The 27,877-nt window shown below is 37.8% G+C and overlaps 3 protein-coding genes across 3 annotated transcripts in view; all 3 read right to left on the reverse strand.

Moving 5' to 3' along the window:
- The window catches only part of LOC133520098 (probable tubulin polyglutamylase TTLL2), a 42,443-nt gene extending 40,311 nt beyond the window's left edge, over window positions 1-2,132 (reverse strand). Inside the window, exon 1 of the mRNA XM_061854403.1 lies at window positions 910-2,132. The gene's annotated coding sequence lies outside the window, so the exon portion shown is untranslated. The remainder of the gene's footprint in view (window positions 1-909) is intronic.
- The window catches only part of LOC133520101 (poly [ADP-ribose] polymerase), a 214,628-nt gene that overhangs the window by 78,504 nt on the left and 108,247 nt on the right, over window positions 1-27,877 (reverse strand). The window lies entirely within an intron of this gene.
- Window positions 6,482-27,579, reverse strand: LOC133520099 (cytochrome P450 4c3-like). The gene is made up of 10 exons (XM_061854404.1): window positions 27,219-27,579; window positions 21,186-21,275; window positions 19,797-19,907; window positions 18,647-18,832; window positions 18,136-18,332; window positions 17,469-17,532; window positions 17,173-17,374; window positions 15,520-15,671; window positions 14,706-14,891; window positions 6,482-8,625 (listed from the first exon to the last, which is right to left on the reverse strand). The coding sequence occupies exons 1-10, from the start codon at window positions 27,376-27,378 to the stop codon at window positions 8,429-8,431; spliced, it is 1,545 nt and encodes a 514-aa protein (XP_061710388.1). The 5' UTR covers window positions 27,379-27,579; the 3' UTR covers window positions 6,482-8,428.

Raw genomic sequence — 27,877 nt, forward strand, 5'->3', positions numbered from 1 at the left:
GCTCAAACCCCAGTTGTACAGCAGTCACCATTATATATATCGGAGCAGCCAAGGTGATCAAAAACACCTGAACCCGCACCCTAGCGCATTGATAATAGAGGTATGTTGAGATATTTGTGAGCACCTTGATCGCTCCGATATATCTGATGGCGACTGTACTATGTACAGTAGAGCAAGATTTCTCGATTTGCAAAAAGATAAAATTCGATCAGGATCCTTATCAAACAGAAAAGAGGTTAAATAATTAAAATGTATGTCTACACCCAACAGTGGGTGAAAAAGGGCTGAAGAAGAAAAAAGGTGAGAGAGGAGAGAAGATCCTTCACCAGATTTTGATGTGATAACAATAGGATCAAACCTAAAGGAAGCAGCTTACCTCGATTACCTCGATTTCACGCAGAATAGGCACAATGGTTGTCGATTTACGGAAAATGCCCAGAAGAACTAACTAACTAATGGGATCAAACCTTTTAACAAGTCATTTTTCCAATGAGCAATTTGGTGCTAGTTAAAAGCAGCCTCGTTGTTTTTTAGGTTTTTTTTATCGATGCGTACATCAAACATACCTAATCAACGAACTGGACGTAATTTTCTATATAACAAAACTAGCAAACGTTGGTAAATTACGATTACAGAACGTAAATGCAACCAGATTAGGCTTCAAAAAAATGAAATTCCTGCATTCCCCACCTACTCACCTTTAAGAGCAGACGCTATCGTTAAACATCAAACTCTTAGAAAAATGCATACCTACTTATTAAAGCTTAGGTCATAGTTGTTAACCAGCTAATACTAGTTTACTTCTTTGTTTGAAATCATAACATCTAATAGTTGAAAACTCAATAATCTCGGTTTGACCGGCTGTCTACCACTAATTCGCCACGGTTTTAAAACAACCCAAATACAAACCTTATACACATGCCAGGCTGTTCCTGTTCCATCAAACTCGTGCAATAAATATGCAGATGAACACGTGTCGGCGTATGATGTGGGTCTTGCATGTCAGCTTATCGCGTCCGTATCGAAATCCATCGTGAAAGTTCAGACACTTCGCCGCGGGAGCGAGCGATCGGCTGATTCGACTATCCTACGCGCCCGCCCGCCCTACACTGCCTTACGTATCCTGATGTAACCCCCAAGTGATTTGTTACTTTGTTACCCAGCAATTCGTGACACGCCCGAATATCTTTAAAAAGCCAACCACGAATGCATTTAGTAATCAAATGACTTTTTATTGCTATTCACAATTAACAAGAGAGCATCGTTTAGGTTTATAAACATGAAAAGACAGCACGCTACCGCGTCGCGTGGCCTTTTTGGTAAATGATATAATAACTCTGCAGTTATTGCATTTCTAATCGCTGGCATAAAATTTTATTATTTTGCAATGTTATTTCTGAAGTTGTACTTTTACGAATCATGAAGGCAATCACGACCTTAGGCTTACCTACCTACTTGGAAATAAATATCGAAGGTTATCATTATCATTAAATTAAATCGGCAGGTAAACTGAACGTTCATTAAAATACTTTAAAGTTAGATTGAACTCTGAACTTCTGAAGTAGTTAATGTAATTGTTGTAACCTAATTTTGTTGCGAGGCTTGCGTGCCACGCGCTTCCTAAAAATACTACTGCGTTACCGCCGAGGGGTTCATACAAAAACCCTCTTTACAACAGAATTTCATTTCAGGCATTTGTTTTTGTACTGTTTAATAAAGGTGACATTCGGATGGCAACAGCAGCTGTAATACTGTGGCGGCATTACTGCTGCGGCGTGGACGTGGTTGCTATAACTATCAATTGTCTTCATATCAGTCCGTCACGATTCGAACTATTGTGTACTTACTTTGATTCGAACGTTCAATTCGTCCCTCATTTTATCTAGCAAAGAGCATACAATCATAATATAATCACTTTATGGAAGGTGGAGGTAAGGAATGAAACCTCCATATACCAAAAAGTGTCAGCAAAAAACCTTAAATAGTTGGCGCTACAATACCTACCTATAGAATACTTGAAAAAAAAATGAAATCATAGACGGCGCACTTCACTCCGTCAATAACGACTAGGTTCTTAGCTACTCTAACGCTACTCTGGAGAGATTTGGAACTATTATTTATTTATAGCTGACAACTGGACACTTTTGCATCAGTTCTGCTTATGGAGATTGCGTTCCGTACCTCTACCTTCCATAAATCACTTGTTATCTTATCTAGGCAATTGACAGTGACAGCGCCCGCGTCAAAGCCGCAGCAGTAATGCAGCGGCAGTTGGCATCCGAACGTCACCTTAAATATATAGAAATGTCCGGACCTGAAATAAGCTTTATTATTAAAAAAAAAACATCAGTTCAGTTAAACCGAAAGTAAAGACGTAAGCTGACGTGGGTTTTACTCGTATCAAACTCGTATCACTAGTTTTCTGATATAATTATCTAACAACGTAACAGTTACACTGACTCTGCCATTTTAATAATAATTATTATTACAAAACCCTAGTTTTCCTGTTTCAATAAATAATTATGAACATATTACCTAATGGGTAAGTTATCTACGACCCTTAGTTATCTATACGAGTAGATATAGGTTGTCAAACTCTCTTACACAACCTCAGATGTTATATATTCTAACGATCGCCATCAGATACTCCAAAATATCAAAACACGCGGTTTATTAGTGCCTTGACAATAGAGGCGTGTTCAGATATTTGTGAGCACCTCGGCCGCTCCAACGTATCTGATGACGACTGTAGACAGGTATTCGAATTAAATGAGACGGTTCTTGAGACAAGCTTGAGCAAGCGAGAGAGCAAGAGACCTCCCCGGGTCATTCTCCAGATTTGTGCTTGTATCTAAACTCCGTCAAACCATACTAAATGTATAGGTAGTTTGGCGGAGTTGAGTCTGACCGCAGTAATATAATTTGAGAATGACGCTCCCAAGATCCCGCGCTCGGAGCACGACGTTGTGCATAATATGGTTATAGGTGTTTTCTAGCTTGCGAATTTGAAGTTGGGGCTTTTTAGTTTCGCCATGTCCGTCTGTCCGTCCGCGGGTTTGCTCCTTGATAGTTAGTGCTACCTGTTAGTGCTATATAGTTGCAATTATGCACAGAAATATAAGCCAATCATGCCGAGAAAGTGGTAATATAAACGTAAAAACTATATTTTTTATATTAGGGGAGGTATCCCGTATATATGTAAAGTGGGGATGATTATTTTTGCAGCAACCCTAGGTGTCAGGTGTCTCTGGATAGGTCTTTTTAAAACAAATGAGAGTCTTCAACAGCCATTTTTTGATAAAGAGATTATTTCCAGAAATAATCGCTCCGAAAGAAAAAAATATGTTTGGCCTGTGGGGGGTAATATTTCTTCCATCTAATAATTTTTGAACCATGGGTCCAAAAAAATGAAAAAATAATAATAATAAAGATTTTCAAAGAAAATTATAGCGAACATGATCGGTCAAGACGTTTTTGAGTTATCGCAAAGTCTTCCCTTGACGGTCGAAGCGCTGCGAACGTACTTTGGTTCTTTATGTACATTTTTGGTATACTTACCAGTTTTCCGGCGTCAGCACGACTGGCTTCCATATCGCAAGTCTTGCAATATGACTTCTATTATTTTCCAGGGTTACTCACATTACTCAGACTAGACTAATTTACTTCAATAATGCTAAAATTATCCGAACTGAATTCCATTTACAACCAAAGTCACCGTAAGGCCGTTTATCATCATTAAAGTAAACTAAAGTTCGAAGGTGAAACAAAAATATGTGTCGTCTAAAATGTTCTGCAGTGACACTAATTCTACCACAGAATAAACTTAAATACGTAGTTAGTAAGTATTGGTCTTGGGCCCGTTTATAGGTTCCACAACGTTAATGTTACCCATGTTGTTTAACTGCTTGTGCTACGTAATATTGAATTTTGAGCTTTATGAGGGTTTCAAGGCACGCTGTTAAGCAAATTTTGCCCCTGAGTGAAACACAAAATTTTTCACCACACCAACCCTAAGAAAATATTAACTGGAAGATATCAAATAAAATCAAATCCAAATAAACGTCATTAAATATTTTATCATTTAAAAGTCATTTCTACTAGCTAACATAAGGAAACAACTCAATTTTTTCATCAGGTTACTCTTTGCCCCACATGTGGATAAAACGTAACTTTCTCATCAGTTTTCGAAATATTTCCAATATCGATCTAGCCATTTTTGAGAAATCGGGGACAATACAAGTATGACATTTGTTAGTACCTACCACATGAAATGTCATTTTAGTCTACGGAATAAAAAACAGAATATATATAATAAAAAGATCCCGAAGAATTAAACTAACCAAGTAAAAAGAAATCCCTACATGCTATAAGATTAGAGTGGTCAAAACATTGAATTGAGTGATTTATTAGGTTCAATAAATACGAACCAAACTATTTGTTATCTAATTATTAAATATCTTAAACTATGCTTAACTAGGGCGACTGCTGTATTAGTTATTGGCCCCTTCATAGTAATTGACCACTTTTGACTGGCAGAAAGAACCAAGGCAATAGAAGTCTTATTGTTAAAAGTGGCTAATTACTATGGAGGGACCCATAACTATGCAGTCACCCTATGCAACACGATACGTTCTCCGTGACGATCTTGTCATCATTTGCGACAGTGCGGAAATGTCGTAAACTAACTTTACATCCAACTTTACATCCTAACCATCCCGTTTTATGTTGTAGGAAGGTCCATATTATGTCTACGCTTGAATACAAAGAGACGGAAAGAGGCCCCAGCTCGATGCTGGAAAATATATATTATAATATACCATGTCTTAATATACTTAACATACAACCCATAGTTTTGTAAAATACGGCTTGTTTCTTCTATGAATTTGTTAGCAAAGGAACTCTAATTCCAGTACAATAATAGCATTAGAAATGTTTATAATGGATGCGCCGACCGCACGCTCGAAGTGCAAGGTCAGAACAACCGTGCAACTGCAACTTTTGCCAACTATTTTAATTTTAACCCTCTGCCATTGTACACATTGCTAATATTTATTACCCGAAGATATCTTGTTTTGGCATGGAGCTTCCTTAATTATTTATATTTTTAAAGGTCTTTAAATGGCAAGGTCTTTTATAAATAAGGTTTTTTAATGACAATGTATCTCCGCTGAAAGTACTCGTCCACAATACGAGTAGAAACTGGCAAATCGTAAACCTTATCTGCTTATTATTTCATTAACTGTTGTTAATGCTATTTTAATTTTAAGTTGACGATCTATTAGTTACTTTGTTGTATTGTTGTGTTCCTGCCGGTGAGTTAGGTTGCTCAACGAGGGTGCGGGGTGTTAGGGTCGGCAACACGCATGTAACACCTCTAGAGTTGCAGGCATCCATAGGCTACGGCTACCGCTTACCATCAGGCGGGGCGTATGCTTGTTTACCATCGACGTAGTATAAAAATCCTTTTGTATAAAATACTGTATATTTTTCTTTAAGAAATAAAATTATCTATTGCAAGGATGAGGAAGGAAGGAATATATTGCAAGGAAAGACAAAGGACCCGATGTCTTGGACCTCATACACCAATGGTCAGTTTTGAATGTGTTGCTGTTAGGAGACAGGTGTCCCTCTTGGAGCATTCCATGAAAAAGGTTAGTTTTTCATTTAGTATTTTTTAACAAAATCCATTATTTAAGCAATGCCTAAGTAATTGTAGGTCCGTTGACTACGAGTCGCTTACGTAATGTTTGTTTCAATGCCGAATTTCTTTGTCAACTTACGTATTATAGTAAAAGTAGGTTATATATTTTTTGAACACGTTCCCTGTCCGGGTGCCCCCAATGTGTGGTCATGAAGCTTTTTTTCAGGAGTCCGTGCTTCCAACTATGGGTTCACAACTTCAAAGTGTAGGTACTTGGTCGTGTCACTTTCTTATATTTTTTTGTTAAGAACACAAGCGGTTTTAAAATGATATTAATAATACACGATATAAAAACAAACCAAAAGAGTACCAGGCTAGGAAAGTAAAAAAAAATGTCGCTAATGTCGATTACTTAACGGTAAAATGCTCCTCTTCGGGTGAAGGACTCCTCCAGGTCCAGCCAGTTTTGCTTATCCTTGACCTTCTGTGGCCAATCTTGACCGCCTGCAACCACCATTTCGTCAAGCCATCTTTCTTTTAGCCTCCTCGGGTCGAGATTCAAGTCGATAAACGATTTAAGTCCAGTACCCCTAGTGTAAATAAATTCGATTTTAAAACGTGACGTACGCGTTTGCGTTTAGTCTCATTTTGTATTGGATTTAGAAAGAGCGCGCCAAGCGGGACGTTTTGGAAACTCAAAATCCTATACAAAATGAGACTTAACGCAAACGCGATGGCCACGTTATGATGTCGATAAAATTTACACTAGGGGTACAGAACACTTATCCTAGTATTGAAAAAAGTAACAAGGAGTTCACTTTCATTAAAAAAAACAGTAAGTACTTATTTAATATTTATTTACAACTTATTAAGTAAGGTCATGTTTAACACACAAAACGGTACTTCTCTGCATAAATAAATAATAGGATTTCGTAATTAAAATAAAGCTTACAAGCACAAATCAGCTGTATAGAGATGTATCTAAGGCATCATAATACGGGGCAAGTATCTAAAATGAGGATAACTGCGCAAAGCCTAACGCAGGCGGCGCTATTGTGTGTTAAGAGTGTTAAGACTCGAGTCCGTAAAGGACGAAGAAAAGGCTCAAAAGGCCCCTGCTTTTAATTTAAGGCTCGACTCAGAGTCATATGTAGAGACATGAGTAAGATACGCAAATCATATAACGGCTATATTTAGGTACTGTCATTTAGATAAAACCTATAAAATTGTTGATGGCGTCTGTATTTGCGCTTAAAAATACTCAATAAAGGGACTTGACTTGACTCGGGACTTAAAATACTCGGAAGTTTTTAGCACTGAACCTCGTTAAAAGTGTTAAAACGAGTCGGGTTCTTCAAATTCAGACTCAAGTTCCTATGAACAGCTGCATTCTTACATTGCTTGTACCTGTATTTGGATGTATGAGACAAAGTACATTCTAATCTCAAATATTGGTTAAGATCTAACAATATTCTTTTATTTTTATCCAGTAAATATATTTCGGTAATCAACGCCCCAGGAAAAATGTACGCATCAATCTAATGCCTGATATCCATTCTGTGAGTCCGTCTTATTTTACTAATAATTAACGAGTATTTGGACCATTTAAAAAAGTTGGTCCCTCAGAATTACGAGCTATATGGACTCGTATACATAAGAAAATGAAGTGTCCCAAGTTTTTTTCTACCTCTTCACCATTTACGATCACGGAATGGACGGCGCGAAAAATGTATTGAAATTATGAAATACTTCTCAGAATCGAAAGAGCTCGTGTTTCTGGAAACAATATAAACCTTTGCAATTTATAAAACATACTGTAAGTACCAATAACTTTTTGTAAAATTGCCCATTTCTCCATATTTTTAAATGGAAAAAATTACCCCCCAACTTTAAGACAATAATGGTTTCACATTCGTAAAATCACCAATGCTATGTCCCTTTAATCCTAACCCATTCTAAGATGAAAGACCAAGTTCACTTGCGCCATCCAGGATTAGCCACTAACTCGGGATTAACCGGTTAAACCCAGAGTTACCAGTACAATTGACCTCTGGGTTAACGGTTAAGTCTAAGTTAGGGCTAGCCCAGGAGTGTTGCAAAGATGCAAGTGGCTTTAACAATATTAAGTACATTTATAACTTTCGCGTAACATGAGAAAACCACTGTCTTCTACGTATGTACACAGATCACAAAAAGATAACATACGTGCAAAATCGTTTCGTACTAATTGGTAGGTAGGTAAATGTCCTTTAAGTGTTCGTAGTTTATCGAAAAGGATCCATCTTCAAAAATTTGTCTTAAGAATGACACGAGAAAAGTTATAAGCATGACTTTTTCGTTTTGAGAGAAAGTTCAAAGTATATTGACAGATTCAGAAACTTTTAGCCTAGATTAGCCATATTAGGTTCACTTCTAAGGCACTTCCGTCTATACAATTTTATCACTTATTATCACAATATTCTAAGCACAGAGTTGAAAGATATGCAGAGGTAGCGCTGCTGCTAAGACAAAAGTGGCAAAACTGATTTCCTCCTGTTTACACGTGACACGCACACATTTCACGTTCACAACTCGAGGGCCTGAATGGTAAAAAGTTTGTACCTACGTGTGCGCGCGAAATCGAGTTACCATGAAATTACCCGTACAGTTCCGTCTTAAACGATCCTTGTCTAACTGTCAACAAATGTGTTCTGTACCGACATCGCAACTTCAGTGTCAGGAGCCATCTACTGCCACTTTCAACAGCCACACAGCAGCAAGCCAAGTCTACACTAATCACTACACAATTTATGATTTCTCTTGACAACTTCTAGGTGTTCTTCTCCTCTCCAGTGCCACCTGGTACCCGTCCACAGCCTTCATCATGATATCAAGCTTGACGCGGATCTGCGGTGTGGCACACGCCTCCTTGTCGCTGACCACGCGGTTGTACCGGAGTACTGATGATAGCGCTGTCTTGATCGACATCAGGGCGTACTGGTAACCTGCAGAAAGGTTACTCATTAGTCTGCGCTGAATTTCGACTGTCGCACAAAGTTGGAAGTCTTGGGGTCCTACAAAACGTAATAAGCGTTCTCAATCGAGTGATATCTTAGTCTTCGTATTAGTGCGATAGAGAGACAGCGTTTCGTTTCATTTTCTACAAACGATTGTCATCTTGGCTAGAACCCTAGAACAGGTAAGTAAGCTTTAATTTTAAAATTTTATCATATGGCATTATACTTACAGTAACAGATACAGGAATTTATACATGTAACTCCAGCCATATGACGAGTAATCATTGAATGGAGGTTCGAAACAGAGGCCCTTAAAAAACATTTCGATCAGCAAGATCGTGTTATCTTAGTTTTGTTTTAGTGTTTTAACGTTGACGATTGTTTGGTTTTAAAAAAACAACGCAATGTTTTCAATTCGAATGTAAACGATTGAACTATACTTATATTGTTTTTGTGAAATTAATGGCTGCCTGACTGGTTTTCGCAAAGGTAAGCGTGCAGTCGGTAACCGGCGCGTCACTGACTCACATCTCTTACAAGTGGCCCTGCGACTAACAAGGTTGTACACAAAAACAATGGTTTTACCTTTACCCTGTACCCCTAGTGTAAATAAATTCGATTTCGAAACGTGACGTACGCGTTTGCGTTTAGTCTCATTTTGTATTGGATTTAGAAAGAGCGCGCCAAGCGGGACGTTTTGGAAACTCAAAATGAGACTTAACGCAAACGCGTTCGTCACGTTATGATGTCGATTAAATTTACACTAGGGGTACAGATTGTTAGTTTAATTCTATCTTTTATTGCACATTCACACTAAAATTTATACTAAAATTATTTATTTTAATATAAACTTTGTCGACGATAATATTTATTTTTGAACAGTTGCTTCTATTTCTCTAGAATCCCATCATCACACAAAAATAGTTATTTGTTTTACAAGGGGGCAAAGTTGTTTATCCATTCGTGCTAATATTAATACCCGACCAAACGAAAGATTCCAAAATTGAACCACGAGCCACGAGCATCCACAATCATCCCTTAAAAGTAAATTCTACCAGCCATCAACAACAACATGAGGAAATAACTCAAAATTTGCATCATATTATTTTGCCACCCTCGTGGATAAAATACAACTTTCTCAACAGTTTTAGAAGAATAAAGAGAGCCTTTACGAGCTGGTATGGTTATCTAAATCAACCCAGCCACTTTCAAAAAATCAGGCTAAGCACCTACATAAACGATCCCGACAATTTGAGAACCTTTTTGGAAATGATGATGACAGGTTAGAGTTAGACGAAACTAAATAGACAGTGATTTTGATAACCCAGTTAATAATAATCGTTATAATTTTATAGAAGTTTGAAGTTTAAAATAACACTTGCATTGCCTGGGCTGCCAAAATCGCTGCCAACTTATCTTGGTCTGACTAAAAAACTGTATCAATGTCGGCACGATATATGGCGGTCAAAGGGTTGCGTAAATGCGGTCGACAACTTCAGTCCGTGATCTTGAAACCGCTGTTAATGCTCATTTAGTTTGACCCCTATAATGTTTATGTTTTTTCACGGACACCTCATGCTTGCATAATCCTTTGTAGTACTTTTAGTAAATACTCAGAGAAAAATAAGAATTACTGTACCCTAAATATTAGTCTTTGAGCTACGAGTAGGGTTTTAACGACTTTAACGACATGTTTTTATTTTGCGTGATAAACTTCTCTTGTTATTAAAATAAATATCGGAAATTTAAGTAAATTACTACCATTGTTTATTTCTGTCCGACCAGGCTAAATGCTACGTCAAGTTTGATAAATACAGTCAGCATCCAAAGTATTCTCTAATAGTTTAACAAAAATATATATGTCTCTCAATGTAAAACAATTAGACTGTATGTAGTAGATACTTTTGAACGCTAACTAGAAAAAGGCGCGAAATTCTAAAGTAGGGAAATCGCACTGAGAAAAAAAACCATTTAAAACAATTTTAATGCTTTAAACACTTTCATATGAGCATGAGTACAATCTGGGTCTCTTCAAGGCTAGGGTAAATAGGTATCTCATAGGTAAGCGTGCTCCACCGTAGACTGCATCATCACTTACCATCAGGTGAGATCGTGGTCAAACGCTTGCCTATCGTTATAAAAAAAAAAAAAAGAAATGAGCCTATCGAAGAAACAGTAAATTTTATTCTTCCGAAAAGACAGTAAGTTTTACTGTTTTGAGTAGCTAAATTGTAGTAACTGTTCGTTTATTTTTATCGTTTTTTCAATACTTAGAAATTGTTCTAACAGTTAACATTACTGTTTTGTATTTTACTGCTTTTCAAACATTTGTTAATGTTCTTAACGAAAATGTGTGCTCGATTGATCATATTTTTTCAGTGCGAAATTGATCCTTCGTGCCTACATTTCTCAAATTTGCCTACATTTTTGTTTACCTTCTGATAAAGCAGGCTTGTTAGAGTATACATTTATTTCGACTGTTTAAGTGTCTGTATGTCTGAACAGGTAGATATCTGGATACTTAAATTTGCTTAATTAATGTAAGAACACACGAAAGAATTGGCAACTGACGTTACAGTCTCGTGGAATTATCCAGATTAGATCTATGTTCTTGTCTCTGATGACCACAGATTACCGATAGCAATTAAAACTTGGAATTTCCTTAACTATAGTATAGTATGTACCTTCAGGTAGTTAAATAAATATAAACAATGTGTTTTTACATTTTCGGGTACTTGCAACAAATAAAGCATTCATTTTTTCTACTAAACTGAAGTATCACTCTATACTCGTACATCAGAATAACAGCGCCCTCTTGACAATGATCATTACGCGGTGTAACATGAGGAATCCGAGAGATTTTAACAGCGTATTCCTAATCCCATTGAGAGACTAAAATGTCATATAAACTTTTCTGGATTTCGCCTAGTTTCAGAGTTAATACCAATAAAAAAAAAACTTATTATAACTTAGTGGAAAACGCCTTTTTGATGACGGTGATGCCCTTATGGGGCTTAGTCTAAATATCTTTATTGATAGATGTCAAAAAGTGACAAGTAACCTTTGCAAAAACTATGTTTTACAAAAATAAATCGTTAAAATTCATTTTCTGGCCCGTTTTACCATAACTTTAACTTTTTATGTATGTTTTGATGTACAAAAATATTGAAAAAAAAAACAAAAAAATGTTTTTTTTTGGGCGAAATTTACTTAAACTCATATTATAATATTTCCTTCTTTTGGCCTCAGAAGTGGGTTAAAATCTCGTCCTCCTCACCTCATGGTTAAAATCGGATTCCTCATGTTACACCGTGTATGTCTGGTCGGGCTTATAAAACTAGCTGGACCTGTGCCTTCGTCGTTCTAGCTTTAACCTATTTCATTTAATCGTGTAATGTTTTAATCTATCCTCAAATAGCTAAATATTCGATTTCGTTTTTGGTTCTTTACTAGGGCGAAGTAATAGCAAATATTACAAAACTAAATTACTATTGATTAATCAAATCATCCCAATATATTCCTATTAACAGAATAGCACGTTAACAGCGGCTTATCGTTGTTAAGTTTTGGAACTTCGAGCTAAATTAATTGACTTGAAGAATTTTCTGGCGCAAAAAAATACCTAACTGTGACTTGTTTACATTCTTTTAAATACCAACTAACTGAGAAATATGAATTAAATGCCTAATTACCGACCCGTGAGGGCCGTGAGCAAACCACAGTCGTTAATAAGAGCAAAATAGCATATACGTATATTACGTATGGTGAACGATTTAACATCTTGTCAGTGTATTTATTATTTATTTATTATTAATTAAGGTTTGCCAACAGGTGTAATACAAATACAATTGGACTTAAATAATAACCACAAAAATCATACCGGAGTATTCACCCAATCATAGACAAACACAACTTGCTAATACTATGCGCTTACATTTTGCGCTCACAAAAAAAAAGCTACAAGCATTAAGATACAAGAAAGCAAAATGAAAAGTAAAACAGATGTAAGTATTCTAGAACTAACCTCTAAGCTATGAGAAACTATAACAAGATGACAGCTGTTATCGTACCCAAGCTATGTGAAAAATACTTTACTCGCTATCACTTAGACATGTTCTACCATCATCATCATAACAGCACATATAATAATACAGGTATTACATTACATGACAGTCATTATTTTTATATGTATAATATACACGAAGATATTATCTTCCTAAGGGAAATAATAAAACATTTACGACTTCTCTAAATATAGTGGAACCTGGCTAACTCGAACATCGATAAGAAATCCTCGTTAACACGTTATATAATATTATTGTCTTCCCTTCAGAACCCAAAACCTCCATAACTCAAAATATTTAACCTCATTAAGACGAAGTAACCAACGATTCCTTTCACTGCTATCAAGTACTACTAATATTACCTCCATAACTTATTAGCAGACGTATTCTTTTATCACCTCTATATCTCGAAATTATTTATCAACAAACCTCTGCAACTTGAACAAAATAATAAGATCGTACTTAACGCCTACCTACCTATGTAGAATATTTACATTAATTGCCTCTCTAATACGATTTTTTTTTCATTTATAACTCGAAACCTCTTTAAAACGAATAAAAACCCATAAGAACCTGAGTCGATACTAGGCGCCTCCTCCAAATCAAGTCATCGTGTTTACGCGGATGTCGTCGCCGGTCCGAAAGTTGCATCGAACCGGTTTAGTGTACTTGTAAAGGGTACTGAAGAGCGAGCGACTCCAAAGGAGAAGCTCCCTGTTGCTAGTGTGGATGAGGAGGAGTTCACACTGGTATCAAGAAAGAAGAAGGCGCGCACGGCGCCTCGTAAGACTCACTGTGGTACCGCCGAACCGGCTAATTCTGGCTTGCGGATTGCTACACCGAGTAAAGCGCTGTACGTATCGCGCTTGCATTACACCGCCACGGCTGCTGAAGTGGTGGAGTATGTACACCAGAAGACCGGATACACGCTGAGGGTGTTCCAGCTTCGATCGCGCCACTACGTGCATTTCAACTCTTTTGTTGTGCGTGTGCCGCGACCGCTGCAGGGGACCATCGAATGCGCCGACTTCTGGCCGAAGGGTGTCGTGTTTCGGAGATTCCGGGGCAAACTGCCGAATCCGACACAAGAGCAGCGGATTCAACGGAGCCACGCCGTTTTGTCGCCTAAATAGTGTTTAGTTGTAATTTTATAAAATGTATATGTATGTTAGTCTGTAAGGTATTTGTAATACGGGCCTTGTTGACTGAATCAAATTTTAAATAAATAAATAAATAAATAAATAAACCCTAGTCGATACCATGTATAAGACGTAAACTCGTTAACACGAAGTTTTTGGCAGTTCCCATCAGATTCGTGCTATCGAGGTTCCACTGTATCATAAAACGATTTTAACCTGATCCTCAAGTAATAATTATAGATAAACATCATATCGATACCTACTCCCGCCGCACCCCTGAGATACTACTCGTCGTTGTCTGTATTAATTGACCGAGCGTTAGCGAAGGCCTCCATTCCTGCTTGGACAAAAATGCTTTCATATGTCCGGTTGTTCTCGCCTACAGGTCGCATTTTCTGAGCAGGTTCAAGAATTAAATAAAGTTATACAAATTCACTAGCTAGAGAGGGACGGGTAAGATATGAGAGGGAGGAAAAGGCGTTTATCTCGCAGGCGAAATACAGTCGCGGCGTTCCTGCGCTCAGCCAACAGATGGAAACCACTTCGCCAGTAGTGGTATGGAACCCAGGCTCCCCGTGGAAAAATGCCGGGATAACACTGGAGGATGAACGATGATAATTAAGCTCACCAATGCAGTTCCCCGGTCCACTGCTAAAAGGCACGGGTATTTGAGATTAAACCGCTCCCGTAAGAAGCGGTCTGGGTTGAACTTTTTTGCGTCTGGACCCCAGTACTTGGGGTTACGGTGCCAGCTCTAGACGGAGACTATTACACCAATAGTAGTATGGAACGCAGGCTGACCCCTGGTAAAACGTCTGGGCAACGCTAGGAAAATGCATGATGATAATATCTTTACTAAACTCACCAATGCAGTTCCTCGGTCCGCTGCTAAAAGGCATGAAGGCGCACGGGTGTTTGAGATTAAACCGCTCCGGCAAGAAGCGGTCGGGGTCGAACTTCTCCGCGTCCGGACCCCAGTACTTGGGGTTACGGTGCGTGCCCCAGATGGAGACCACCACGCCTGAACCGGCGGGAAGCACGCGACCAGAGGCTGCATGAAACAATCGAGTGCAAATACAGAAAGTTTCCAGTACGTGTACGTAACGCTTTTTTTCTTAAGGTCAACGTGGAGGAGACCTAATAGTTAATACCGTCTACAAGCTCTTTCGTCGCTTTTGACTCTTGCGTTTGTACACTTACTCCACTTACGGAAGGTTGGGAGAACAGAAAGAGCCAAGTTTTTCCCTTGGAAGTGTTCTATTACGAGAGGTGTTGCCCTATGACGGTCTTCTCCACATTGTAATATGTAAACATTTTATAACTTTAAATTTAATAGTCATATTTGACAGATTTTTGGTCCCTGTACATAAATTGCTTGATGATACGCGTGACTTTTACGGCAAGAGTTGACCTTTTGGCGGAATGCCCAAATGACAGTTTTAGACAGACAAATCTATAAAAATTATTCGTGTCATCCACGATGACGAGCAGATCTGTCAAATCTAACCTTTAATAAGTTAATAACATAGCAAAACAATTCAAAGCACGCATTGTCGTGAACTCGTGAATGACACGATCTATAATCCATCGAGCCGTTTTATCCGCAGAGCCTGTCAAAGGAAAAATATCTAAGTGTAAAATTGACTAAAGGTTAGGTGTAATAAAATTAATTAACTTACGCAACGTAATTTCTTCCTCAACCTTCCTGATGATGAAAGGCACGGGCGGGAACAGCCTCAGCGTCTCCTTGATGACGCGCTCCAAGTATTTCAGACGAAGCAGGTCCTCCTTTTCGAAGAGTCGGTCCGAGTCTCCGAACACTTCATCGAGCCTAAAGGCAAACCACTCCATCAATAAGAGAAATATAGTATAACGATTTATGTCAGGTCCTTTAGGTACACCTAATTGAACGTCACAGCGCTCGCAGCGCAGATGCGTATGGATCTGACGACATAACCATCAGTTGCTCTAAACTTGATTACTGTGCGACTAAAATATGTGACGTGAAATGACGCGTTGAGTCCGCTTAAGCCAGTGGTAGGCAAAGTACGGCCCGCGGGCCAGCTCCGGCCGGCGCAAGGCTTTCATCCGGCCCGCCGCCGGTCCTTCGAAATAATTAGTATATAGCTCGAGAGATAAAACGGTTTCAAATCAAAATGTATTTATACTGCAGTTCCGGCCCTCCTCGGATTATTTAAATTTTCTGGCCCCCCATGAAAAAAGTTTGCCCACCACTGGCTTAAGCCATTGACATAATTAAAAGACATGGCACACTATATCAATGATTTAAGCTAAACTGCATTGACGTTATAAGTACTGAGAACTGTCGAGTAGCACTATACCTATAATAGTTATTTGTTTTACAGGGGGGCAAGGTTGCTTTTTAACCGCTTGTGCTAGTATTGATACCTGCAGTGTATAGAACTATAGATGCTTATGCACGTGTATCGTAATGCTATATAATCAATGATATTTATGAATGAAGTGTAGTCTTATTTAGAATCTGGTTGTATCAATACGTGTCCCGACTTCCATTCTTATAACCCGAGAAAGCGAAAGATTCCAAAATTGAACCACGAGCGTAGCCAGTGGTTCGAAAATTGAACCTTGGCGTTCCGAGGATTCCAAGGCACGAGGGTTAAACAAATTTGGCCCAGAGTGAAACTAAAACTTCTTCACCACACCAACTTGAAGAAAAAAATATTAACTGTAAGACATCAAACAAAATCAAACCAAATGAATTCCAAACAAACGTCATTAAATATGTATCATTCAAAATTATCATTTAAAAGTCAATTCTACCAGCTAACATAAGGAAACAACTCAAAAGTTGCACCAGATTACTTTGTCCCACATGTGGATAAAATGCAACTTTCTCATCAGTTTTTGAACAATCCAGAGAGCCTGTAACTGCTGGTGTGATGAAATGTCTTATTTCTTATGTAGACCTATTTATTTATTGTCTATGACGATGCATTTCTTCTAATTTATTACAATTATTTTTTCCCTTATTCTAATTGTTTTTATTGTTTTATGGCTACAATTTTTTTCTTATTATAATTTAATTTCATAATTTCAATTTTGTTATTATTTGCATGCTAAGACTTGACATTTATATTTGCACGCTTGCTTGCAAGCTAAATACACACTATACCTGAATAGTTCTGTGTTAGTACCTTTCTGTGTTATTGCAAATAAATGATTGAGTGATCTTTTATGGGGCACTCTACACTATAGCTGCAAGTAGTTTGGTCCAACTCTATTCAAGCAAGATAATAAGGTCTAATCAGATCTAATTCTACTAAAATACCTATGACGTAATTAGCACTTACTCTTCCAAAACTTTCTCTTGAATGTGCGGATACTTGGCCATCAACATGAGCGTGTACCCGACGGCCGTGGCCGACGTGTCGGTGGCCGCGATGGTCAGGGTCAGGATCTCTTCTCGCAGCTCCATGTTGCTGTAACCCTTCTCGCCGCCAGAAAAGTGGATGAGTAGATCCAGGAACGTCTTGTTGGAATAATCTGATAGATCTGCGAAAATAGAATACTTTTTAAGGTTACACTGCATGTACATGGTATTAAAATTAAAACTCAAAACCACTATCTAAAAATATAAAAAACGCACCGATTTCACGTTGTGTCTCAAGACGTTTAGCCGCTTTTAATTCTTCTCGCTTCTTCATTATAACCTACAATATTAAAAAAAAATATTTGACACGTAGTAATCATATTATGATAGATGTTTATAAGTTAAAAGCCAGCAGTCAACAGTTAGTATTTATGGACTGCTGGCTTTTAAATATAACGGCAAGAATCTGAATAGCACTGAAACTTGCGAATTTGATAATAAGTGAGCGCGGCCGGCAAAACGTCCCACTTTTCGTTTGCCATAAAGACGCCTTGATATGTTATTCGTATAAAAATCCAAGCAAATCTCGTCCTAATGGTAAGTGACAAAGTGGGACATTTTGCCGGCCGCAGTCGTATAATATATAATATAGTGGTTATGCATATGAACACCGAGGGTTATAATACATGTGTTGATAAGAAGTTCTCAAACCGTATTGGGCCAGATGGCCCAAACTAGCTTGTAGTGTCTATACACTATGGCGGAACACATGTACCTATTTACCAGTCGGTGCCCCAACTTAAGTATACACTTTTCTATACAACTAGTATGGCTACTTGGTTACTTAAGTTGGGGCACCGACACCGACCGTACATTAGGTACAGCATTTTCATAGTTACTATTGAGATTATAAAACAACGACGGTAGTTTCCTAAAGTCTTACGTCATTTGTGAATCCATGCAAGATCCGCAAGCAATGCTTGTGCTTGCGATACTGCGGGAAGAACTTATACAGCCAATCAGGCTGCAGCCACAAGTGGAAGATGCGCTCGCAGACCAGCTGCAGGATGTTATTGAGTTCCACCAGGAACGGGGACTTCTCGTCGTCTTGGGCGTTTATCTTCACGCCGAACGCGGTTTCTGTTGGGATATCAATTCATCATTGGTTTGTCCATTCATGCATTTTGCAACGACATAGTGTCTTTTTAGGTTTCCGTACCAAAAAGGTGATAAGGAACCCTTATGGTGCGACTCTGTCCGTCCGTCTATCTCTCACAAAACTTCGACCTATCAAGCTAAACGATCGATCGACGAGCTATCGATTGCCACGATACATTAGTCCAGCTCCAGCATCACCAAAACTATGGGTCGCGACCCATTGGTGGGTCCCACGATCCACGACTAGTCCGACAATAAACTCAATATAAGGCTGTTCAAATCATTTATAGACATACCGCAGACAGAGTCAAGAGTGTACGAGCTGATGAAAGGCCACACGCTGAGCTTGCCCGCACCGGCCCGCTCCCCCAGCTTGCCGGCCAGCTTCAGGCTCTGCTCCGCGAACACCGACACGAAGCCCTCCACGATCTTCGGGCTGAATGCTGGCACGAGGATCTTCCGTCTTGGTCTCCAGATGGAAACTGAAAACATATAGAGTGAGTATTGATGTAAAGTGGAGTTCAATCAATCAATCAATTTTTCGTGTTATGGTTCCATCAAGGTGTTGATGATTCTGCTAATGTCGAGGTTGGATAAGACACGGCTAGTATATGAATCTTATCATATTACGGTCATAGACAGTGTTCGGTGGAGTATCCGATAAATCTGCAAAGAAATACAAATTACCACTAACTAATAAAGTGGAGTTCAATAGAAAAGACAAATAATGTAAACAAATATGACAAATTTTGTCAGCATTAGACAGCTATAACCTATAAGTTTTACGATGGTTGTTTTTCTTGAAATATTAATAATAAGCATATGTATATTTTAACTAGTAATTGACATAAATAAAAGGTTTAAGTAGGTATATAAACTTTTGATAAAATAGTCGGACTAATCGGACCAAGCTACCTCTGATTAGACTTTTACCCTTTTCCGGGTCACACAGGTTATTTCAAAAAATCCAAAAGAATTTGAAGGGAAGACACATTTCCCGAAAGTGCTATCTAATTTGAACCTTAAATCGGATTGCTAAGGTTGAAATTATATTGGCACGTGTATGTTGTATGCCTGGAAAAGGATAAAGTGAGTTGAATACACAATGCCATGAGAAATTTAAAATTCCAATGAAAATATGACGTGTGTAGTGTTACTTCCACACTTTGTTAGTGCAATGTTTATACTTAATGAGCTAAGACGGACTTAAGCTGTTGTATAAAAGCCAATTGATTACATTTAAAATTAAATATACTTATTTTAAATTAAGACTTTGATAACTTGCGAACAATCCCTAAGTTCCAATTATAACTTACGCCTTTAACAGTACAAAAGTACATTCTATATTTGACTGTGCCACTACTTAAAAGGGTAGGTACTGATTCCAAACAACTTACTCTTAAAAAAAAACTTTGACCTAAATATGATAAATATCTGCATGCATACCTGGAGCGAATATTGCTCCGTAGCCAATAATTTTCCTTAGGAAGCGGTGCAGATCGTCCTTTTCCAAGCACGTTTTCAACACCACTTCAAGATCCACTGGGTCCAGGGCCACTGTAGGAAAGACGAATTAATTACTAAATGATATTTTAAGAGTATTTATTTGGAAAAAGGACTCAATGAAGGACTCGACTCGAGGTTTAAAAGACTCTGAAGTTTTTTTAAGAGCTGAAGTATCGTAAAAAAAATCGAATTATTTAAATTATAGTATTTAGACTCAAAAAAAGTTCAAGTTCCTGCCAACACTTATCTGATGACGAGATCCTGAAGAAATAGAGGGAACTCTTCAAATATATGCACACTTTTAGTGATGTTAGTATTTGTGTTTATTATATTATCTGGTGCATTTGCTCTCGTTCTCGGAAAGCATTATTTTGTAAAGTGGAACTTCTGATGAAGAATTGAAGACTATAAAATAAAATGATGGTTTCTTGCTTAGCGAAGTCGGTTCTTTTTTTATTCAAAGTAATTGTTAGGGTGGAATCACATCTATCAGCATCGAGCCGCATTTTATATATGAGCAATCGCTCGTTAGTGTGAATATGCGTAAACATGCTTTCAACGAGCCGCATCTTTATACTAATGAGCGATTTCTAATATAAAATGCGGTTCGATGTTGATACATGTGATACCACCCTTAAGGGCGGTTTCAGTCTAGCTTTTTACGAGCGTACGAGTGCGCGTGTAAGCTCGTATAGACTATATGTAGGGAAGAGTAAGGGCCTCAGCGCACGGCACCTAAACGTAAAGACGAGAGCCCTACGAGCACGTACAAGTTCAAATAAGTTCGCACAAGAAGCGCCTCCCATCCGCATCTTACGCCAGTAACTCAATGATTTTTAGTAGGATTTCACTTATAACACGATTACGCTTACGCAACGCTTGGTGCCCAGGCCGCGTAGCCAACGTTACAATCGTTAACGCTCCGTAGCGTAGCGTAGCCAACTCTATCACAATCTTTATCTATCACTCTTTCATATTAGTTATATATTAGTGCGACTGTGACAGTTGCGTTTCGTTCGCCACGGAGCGTGAACGATAGGCACGTTGGCTACGCGGCTCGTATAATATATACGTTACGAGTATATTATACGTTTTTACGATACGCTTACGCGACGCCTACGCTTACGCTCCGTGTTGTGCTGAGGCCTAACGCGCGTGTAAGCTCGTAAAACCCAAATATAGGGAAATGTAAGGCCTGTGTATTTCGTACCGCCGAAACAACTGTATACACGCAGAAAAATAGGCTAGTCTGAACCCACCCTAAGATAGGTACTTTTGGCGCGTTGCTCAAGGAACCAGTCTAGAAAATATCCCAGGAAAAGTACTTACGAAAATAAAGAATGTGGCCGAGCCAACCTCTGATCAACCCATCGTTTTCCATGGCCGTGTAACTGAGGTCCTTGAGAGACGACATGATATCTGAAAACAAAGGACCTACTCGTTTATTCTAAAGTATTAACCTCGATCTTAAAATGACATATTTGTCATGACTTTGTTATTCACTGATCTACCTGTAGGTATAATTTGCGGACAATATTTTATTGATCGGTACGGTTTAATATTATTATGAAGCTTTGTTATTTATGTTAGTTGTACCTGTAATTAGTAACTATAATCCAGTTTACATTGTATCGTTTTCCACTATAGCCATACTACAAATTAACTGTGTACTTATATCATGCTAGACCACGGTGAGGTTACCCACGACTTGGTCCGCGTCCCTTGGGCTTAGTCCCGAAACACACTTTCAACCCCTTTTAAACCGTACAGGGGCTGAATTTTCAAAAGCACTAAGTTATTTTTCTTATATTTTCTCTTCCTATTAATTTCAAATCGCTACTCAAATCGTTCACGTTACAAAATTTCAACCCCTTTTTCACCCTATTAGGGGATGAATTTTCAAGACACTGAAATATTTTATCTCGTATTTTGTGAAAATGTCTTATTACGAAGTTTTAAGTTTTCTTAACTTAATATAAAACTTGATCCCGATACAAAAGTACCCTTTTTAATCCCATTTTAGCTTGTGGGCTTGGCAAGCTCTACTACAAATACTACCAATTCACAATACTTGATATGGGAAGTCCCCCGGCCTGGCAACAGGGCGATAATTATTTAGAAAAAAACCGGACAAGTGCGAGTCGGACTCGCCCACCGAGGGTTCCGTACTTTTTAGTATTTGTTGTTATAGCGGCAGCACAAATACATCATCTGTCAAAATTTCAACTGTCTAGCTATCACGGTTCATGAGATACAGCCTGGTGACAGACGGACGGACGGACAGCGGAGTCTTAGTAATAGGGTCTCGTTTTACCCTTTGGGTACGGAACCCTAAAAGCACAATTCGCAGCTTTCTAGAGCTTTAGATAAATACACCTAGTATCTAGTCACGTAGATCGTAAAGACTGTATCGTTTATTATAAATACAGATAAAACCTGGTCCAACTGTTGACTTGTTTATTATTTTGTATTACTATGTTCTTAGGGTATGATCTAAGGGTATTTTTACGCCATATCTGATATAAGAAGGTTTTATATTTTGTTATTTTAGGGACTTTATGATGCTTTCAAAATCGTCTAGCAAAAATATTTCGGACAAGCCTATATCGAGCTTAATTTGAGACTATTTACCGATTCCTTGGTACGATTTAAAGAAACAGAAGGTTAATATGCTGCCAAAACATGTCATCAAGTACCCTCTTCATGATTGCTCAATTGAGCAGCTGCAGAATAAATGTGGTGAATTTTTATTTTTACATAAAAACAAGTTTTCACGCATCATTTTTGATTTCGGACATTCATGGCGTTGAACCATCGTGCATCGCTAGAGCGGGTCGATAGAAACACTCCATTATAGTTATATTGGATGTCTAAGACGGAGTTGTCGTAAGTAACATGCAATTTTCTCTAAAAGGCCCCATTGCACAGATCCAAAACTTTTTTTTTAACTAAAACAAATGATTAGACTATGTCCAGATGTTTCGCTTTACGAATCATGTGTTATTGCGGTTCGCATAGTACGATTTTTTTTTTTGTAATGTCTTGTTCGCAAACCGTATTTTTTTTGTAGTACTTGTCGAAATCGTTAGTGTTACTCGGGAGGATCGGGTAAATTTTGTCTAAACCATATGCTTTACGTTGAGCTCCCAGAGAGGAATGTGTACCTTATTAAAGCACTAATTAAACACATGTGTATTTTTTAAATAAAAATGTAATAGCAAAAAAAAACGACTAAGTAAAGTTGTATTTATAATAAATGATACAGTCTTTAGGTCATGCTTAGGTCGCATACCAATTCGACTAAAATATTCTTATAGAATTGTGGTGCAGGTGGTGCAGTATAGTGACTTGTCGCAACTTTAATACCCGATTCTCCTCCCGTGCGTTCAATCAGCTTATAGCTGGCCAACACATCTGGAACCTCGTTTAGGAGATAAACGCAGTGCGCTCACTTACTCACTGCGCACAGTGACACCGAATGACCTGAAAAGCCCGGGTTTGAACCAGAAAACTGTTTACATATATGTATTTACTTTTAAAAGGTAATACTGACACAAACGGTGTGCCAGATCAAGGGTACTTGCACGGAAAATGCTGCTTTGTCGTTCTACAGTAATAGCGTAATTGAAAAATGATACCGCACTTAGGCACAGTGTAAGTAAAATGTCGTAACATTAACATAATCAGATATACTTCAAGCATTTTTTATCGATTATATCAAACATACTTGTATTTGCTTTCTAATGTATATTTGAGGAAGTATTTTTCTTCGGGTATGGATCCAAAAAATGTCGCGTTGACCCACCTAGTATCAGACAGGGGGCAGTGCCCCTAGTGTAAATTTAGTCGATAGCGAAACGTGACGTACGCGTTTGCGTTAAGTCTCATTTTGTATGGGTTTTTGAACAGCGCGCCAAGCGGGACGTTTTGGAAAGTCAAAAATCTCATACAAAATGACACTTAACGCAAACGCGTACGTAACGTTTCGCTGTCGAAAATATTTACACTAGGGGTACTGATGTTTGAATTTCGAGCGCTCGAATTCGTCACTCGAAAATCTGTGGAAAACGGGGAATGATATTTTAGAAATACGAGCCAGGGATCGGAAACCGGTATTTTTTGTATGGGAACAAAAACGGTATTTTTTCGTTCTTTGTTAATTACTTCATTTCTAATTAGGCAATCTAATAATACGAAGTCGTTATCTGAAAACACAACTGAGTCCTACATTTAGAGTATAAAATAAACCGAAATATATGGTTATTCGATGTTTTTGCAAAAAACCGGTTCCGATCCCTAATACGAGCAATAGAAATTGGGAATCTAGTGGCCACTCGTTTTCAATTATATTAGTAGAATTTAAATGCCTAGTAGTGGAGATAAATTTAAGAGAATTACACGAAATCGAGCACTCGAAATTCAAAAATTGGCCTCCTGGGTTCATTCGCGACCATTTGAGTGGTGATGGCTGAGAATTTTATTTGTTGGGCATATTTATAATAATGTTTATAAGATGTCACAATTATTTTAAATGATCTATCCTTAAGTTTTTCGAAACAACAGTGAGTTGAGTATGTTGGTTTGCTGTTTCGTAAGGAAACTGTCTGAAGATGTGAAAATTACGTAAAAATTAATTATTTACTATTCGTGACTGATACATGTAAATTATGCTCGGCGAGTGTTATTGATAGGTAACCTATTAACGTATTTGATGTACATTAGTTATTTGTACAACAAGAGAGCAAAGTTTGATATTTCTTCGAGTGCTTGTTTTGAGTCCCGTGCAAGCGAAAGATTCTATACTAGATCTTGAGCTTAGTAAGGGACTGAAAAGCGCACGAGATGTAAATAACTTTGATCTCGTGTAGTACACAAAATTTTTCACGTCAGTCAGCCATCAAAAAATACAACCTGAAAAAATGTAATCCAGACGGACGGATCACTATTTCACTCATGTTTTCTGAAGGTATTCTAACAATTAACTTTAATTACCGTAATAAAACAAAACGAAAGAAATTTCAACAAAATAATACGAAAATAATGAATTAACGAACATCAATTGACAGTTCAATCGACAACTTTTTTTTGTAAAAAAAAAAAACACTGTAAGATCCGGTCCGAATTGCGGATACTACTATTTGTCAACTATAGTAGAGATCGTTAAAAGTAGTTAAGTAGAATTATTTACTGCGTAACAATTGCGTAAATTTGTATAAGTTCATGTTTTGATTGTATAATAAAATACGTAAAATATGGTGTTTTTATTAAATTTTAAACTTTTATTTCATTAATTAATTATTACGAATAAAGACTCGTAGGGTGTTTTGGAACGATGCGGTCTGACTTATTTCGGGGGTCTATTATAAACCGTCAATATACCGTTGAATTATGTATGCACTTTTTTGTCTCTTTCTTTGTGCTAATGACGTGAAAGGGATAAAGATAATAGAATCCAAATATTTCGAACTTGTATTAGGCCCCGCACGTTGAAATGACATTCGAATCTAAAGGTCACTTGAATGTTATTTTGTCTCACTCGGTGAGCAAAATGCGATTTTGCTCACTGTTTTTAAGCAGTAAATTACCCTTGTTCTAGCTGCTGACGTGAAAAATTGTTTGTACATACATATATAGTATTTTCCTCGCGGCTTTGTGCTGTGGTAGAGGGTTTTGTGTTTGTTGGTGTCTTCTTAATTTAGCGTTTCCAATTGGATTTTTTTTAGATAAAATATAACCATAATACTGACTTAAACTTATAAATTCCAGAATATGGATGTATTAGTTAGTCAAATATTTGTATTTAATTGTTTCAAATTTACAAACTTTTCCGAGGTTAAGTTAATGTGACTATTATTCTGTGCGGTGTTTTAATTATAGTCAGGCAAGTCATTTCCGTCAGTAGGATAAAAATTAAAAAAGCGGCCAAGTGCGAGTCGGACTCGCCCATGAAGGGTTCCGTACCATTTATGACGTATTAAAAAAAAACTAGATCTACTAGATCTCGTTCAAACCAATTTTCGGTGGAAGTTTGCATGGTAATGTATATCATATATTTTTTGTAGATTTTTCATTCTGTTATTTTAGAAGTTACAGGGGGGGGGGGACACATTTTTTCACTTTGGAAGTGTCTCTCGCGCAAACTATTAGTTTAGAAAAAAATTATATTAGAAACCTAAATATCATTTTTGAAGACCTATCCATAGATACCCCACACGTATGGGTTTGATGAAAAAAGATTTTTTGAGTTTCAGTTCTAAGTATGGGGAACCCCCAAAATTTATTGTTTTTTTTTGTATTTTTGTGTAAAATTCATAATGCGGTTCATAGAATACATCTACTTACCAAGTTTGAACAGTATAGCTCTTATAGTTTCGGAAAAAGTGGCGGTGACATAATCGGACAGACAGACGGACATGACGAATCTATAAGGGTTCCGTTTTTTGCCATTTGGCTACGGAACCCTAAAAACGGTTTATTGTTATAGAAACACAATCAATTATACACCGTGGGCCAATTAAACCTGACAGATTTCAAAGGTGTATTCTTGACCGCATTTAGAGACTAAAATGCCATACAATGTTTTCTGAAATCGGTCTTGTTTTAGAGATAATGACAATTTCTGTGAAAATAAACTTAACTATAAACTTAACTACACAACTACTTACTTAACTATAAAAAAGTGGCGGTGACATAATCGGACAGACAGACGGACATGACGAATGTATAAGGGTTCCGTTTTTTGCCATTTGGCTACGGAACCCTAATAAAACTAAACCTAAACTAACCTATAAAATCTAGTCAAACAACCCACCCCGCATCGCTCCCAACGCAAAGGTGCCCATCACGCTTGCTGCGTTTCCGCATTGAACCTTTGCGCTAGGAACGACCCGGAGCGGGGGTCAAGACTCCTCTCCTGCAAGCGCCACCCCAGTTCTCCAAGAAAAGATTTCGCCTCCGCGCACCACCACCCTGACGTCTCCAAGGCAAGTAGTAGTAATAGTAGTAGTAGTAACAAGTAGCTTGCTAGCCCCGAGATTGTTATAGAAACACAATCAATTATATATTTATTAAACTTAGAACTAATCTTATATTTTTACAATTATATGGACTAATTATAAAGGATATGGGGATGCAACTCCTGTTTAAGTTATTGAGTTACAATTAAATATTTTTATATGCTACCGCATGAGTCTCTTTACATGTAGTAGGCGCGAAGCGTTGTTTTGAATATATTATAAATTTCGCGAAACATATAAACACCTAATTGCTGAATTGAAGACCATTATGTGCCAGTTACACGCATTGAGTAATCTTTGTCGTATTGTTTATATAGTTTTACATATAAAAAAAAATTGTACTCACCCTCCGTCGTTCCCGTGAACTTATGTGTAATCCCAATAAAAGGCAGCTCTTCTTTCCCCCCGGCAATGCGGGAGGCGAGCGCGTACATCCTCCGTCTCCGATACCGGAACGCCACCAACCACAACAACGGCACAGCCAACAACAACCACACGATTATCATAGCGTCAAAAAACTTTAACAAGTCCGAAAAATCCTTTCAAAATTCGTCCAATAAATTATTCTAAAATCCTTCGAAAACACGTTCAAAACTCCTTTTTTCAAAACGCCTGAACACTTAAAAACTATCTACAAGTTTAGTGATATATTTAGAAAATAGTGCATAATCGCAACGCGAAAGCATCGACGTCTGAGAGTAAAATGATTGCGAATGTCCATAACGTATGTTTTTATGAGGATTTTCCTCTCAGTGACGTTTACGGACCGATTCTCCGACGGGGTCGTTCAGTTCACGGTGCGTACACTAGGAGGCCAATTCAAACTTACATTTTGATATAAACTTAAATTCGTCTGTGCATCTCGCTCGCGCCAATACATTACATAGACGAGTTGTTACGAGCGAAATTCACGCGCGAACGATACCAAAATGAAATTATTTAGATATCAAAATGTACCTACGTTCGAATTAGCCTGTAGGAAGCTACGGTTAAAACATTTAAATG

The sequence above is a fragment of the Cydia pomonella genome, chromosome 7 (genome assembly GCF_033807575.1).
Source record: "Cydia pomonella isolate Wapato2018A chromosome 7, ilCydPomo1, whole genome shotgun sequence".
Taxonomy (NCBI): Eukaryota; Metazoa; Arthropoda; class Insecta; order Lepidoptera; family Tortricidae; genus Cydia; species Cydia pomonella.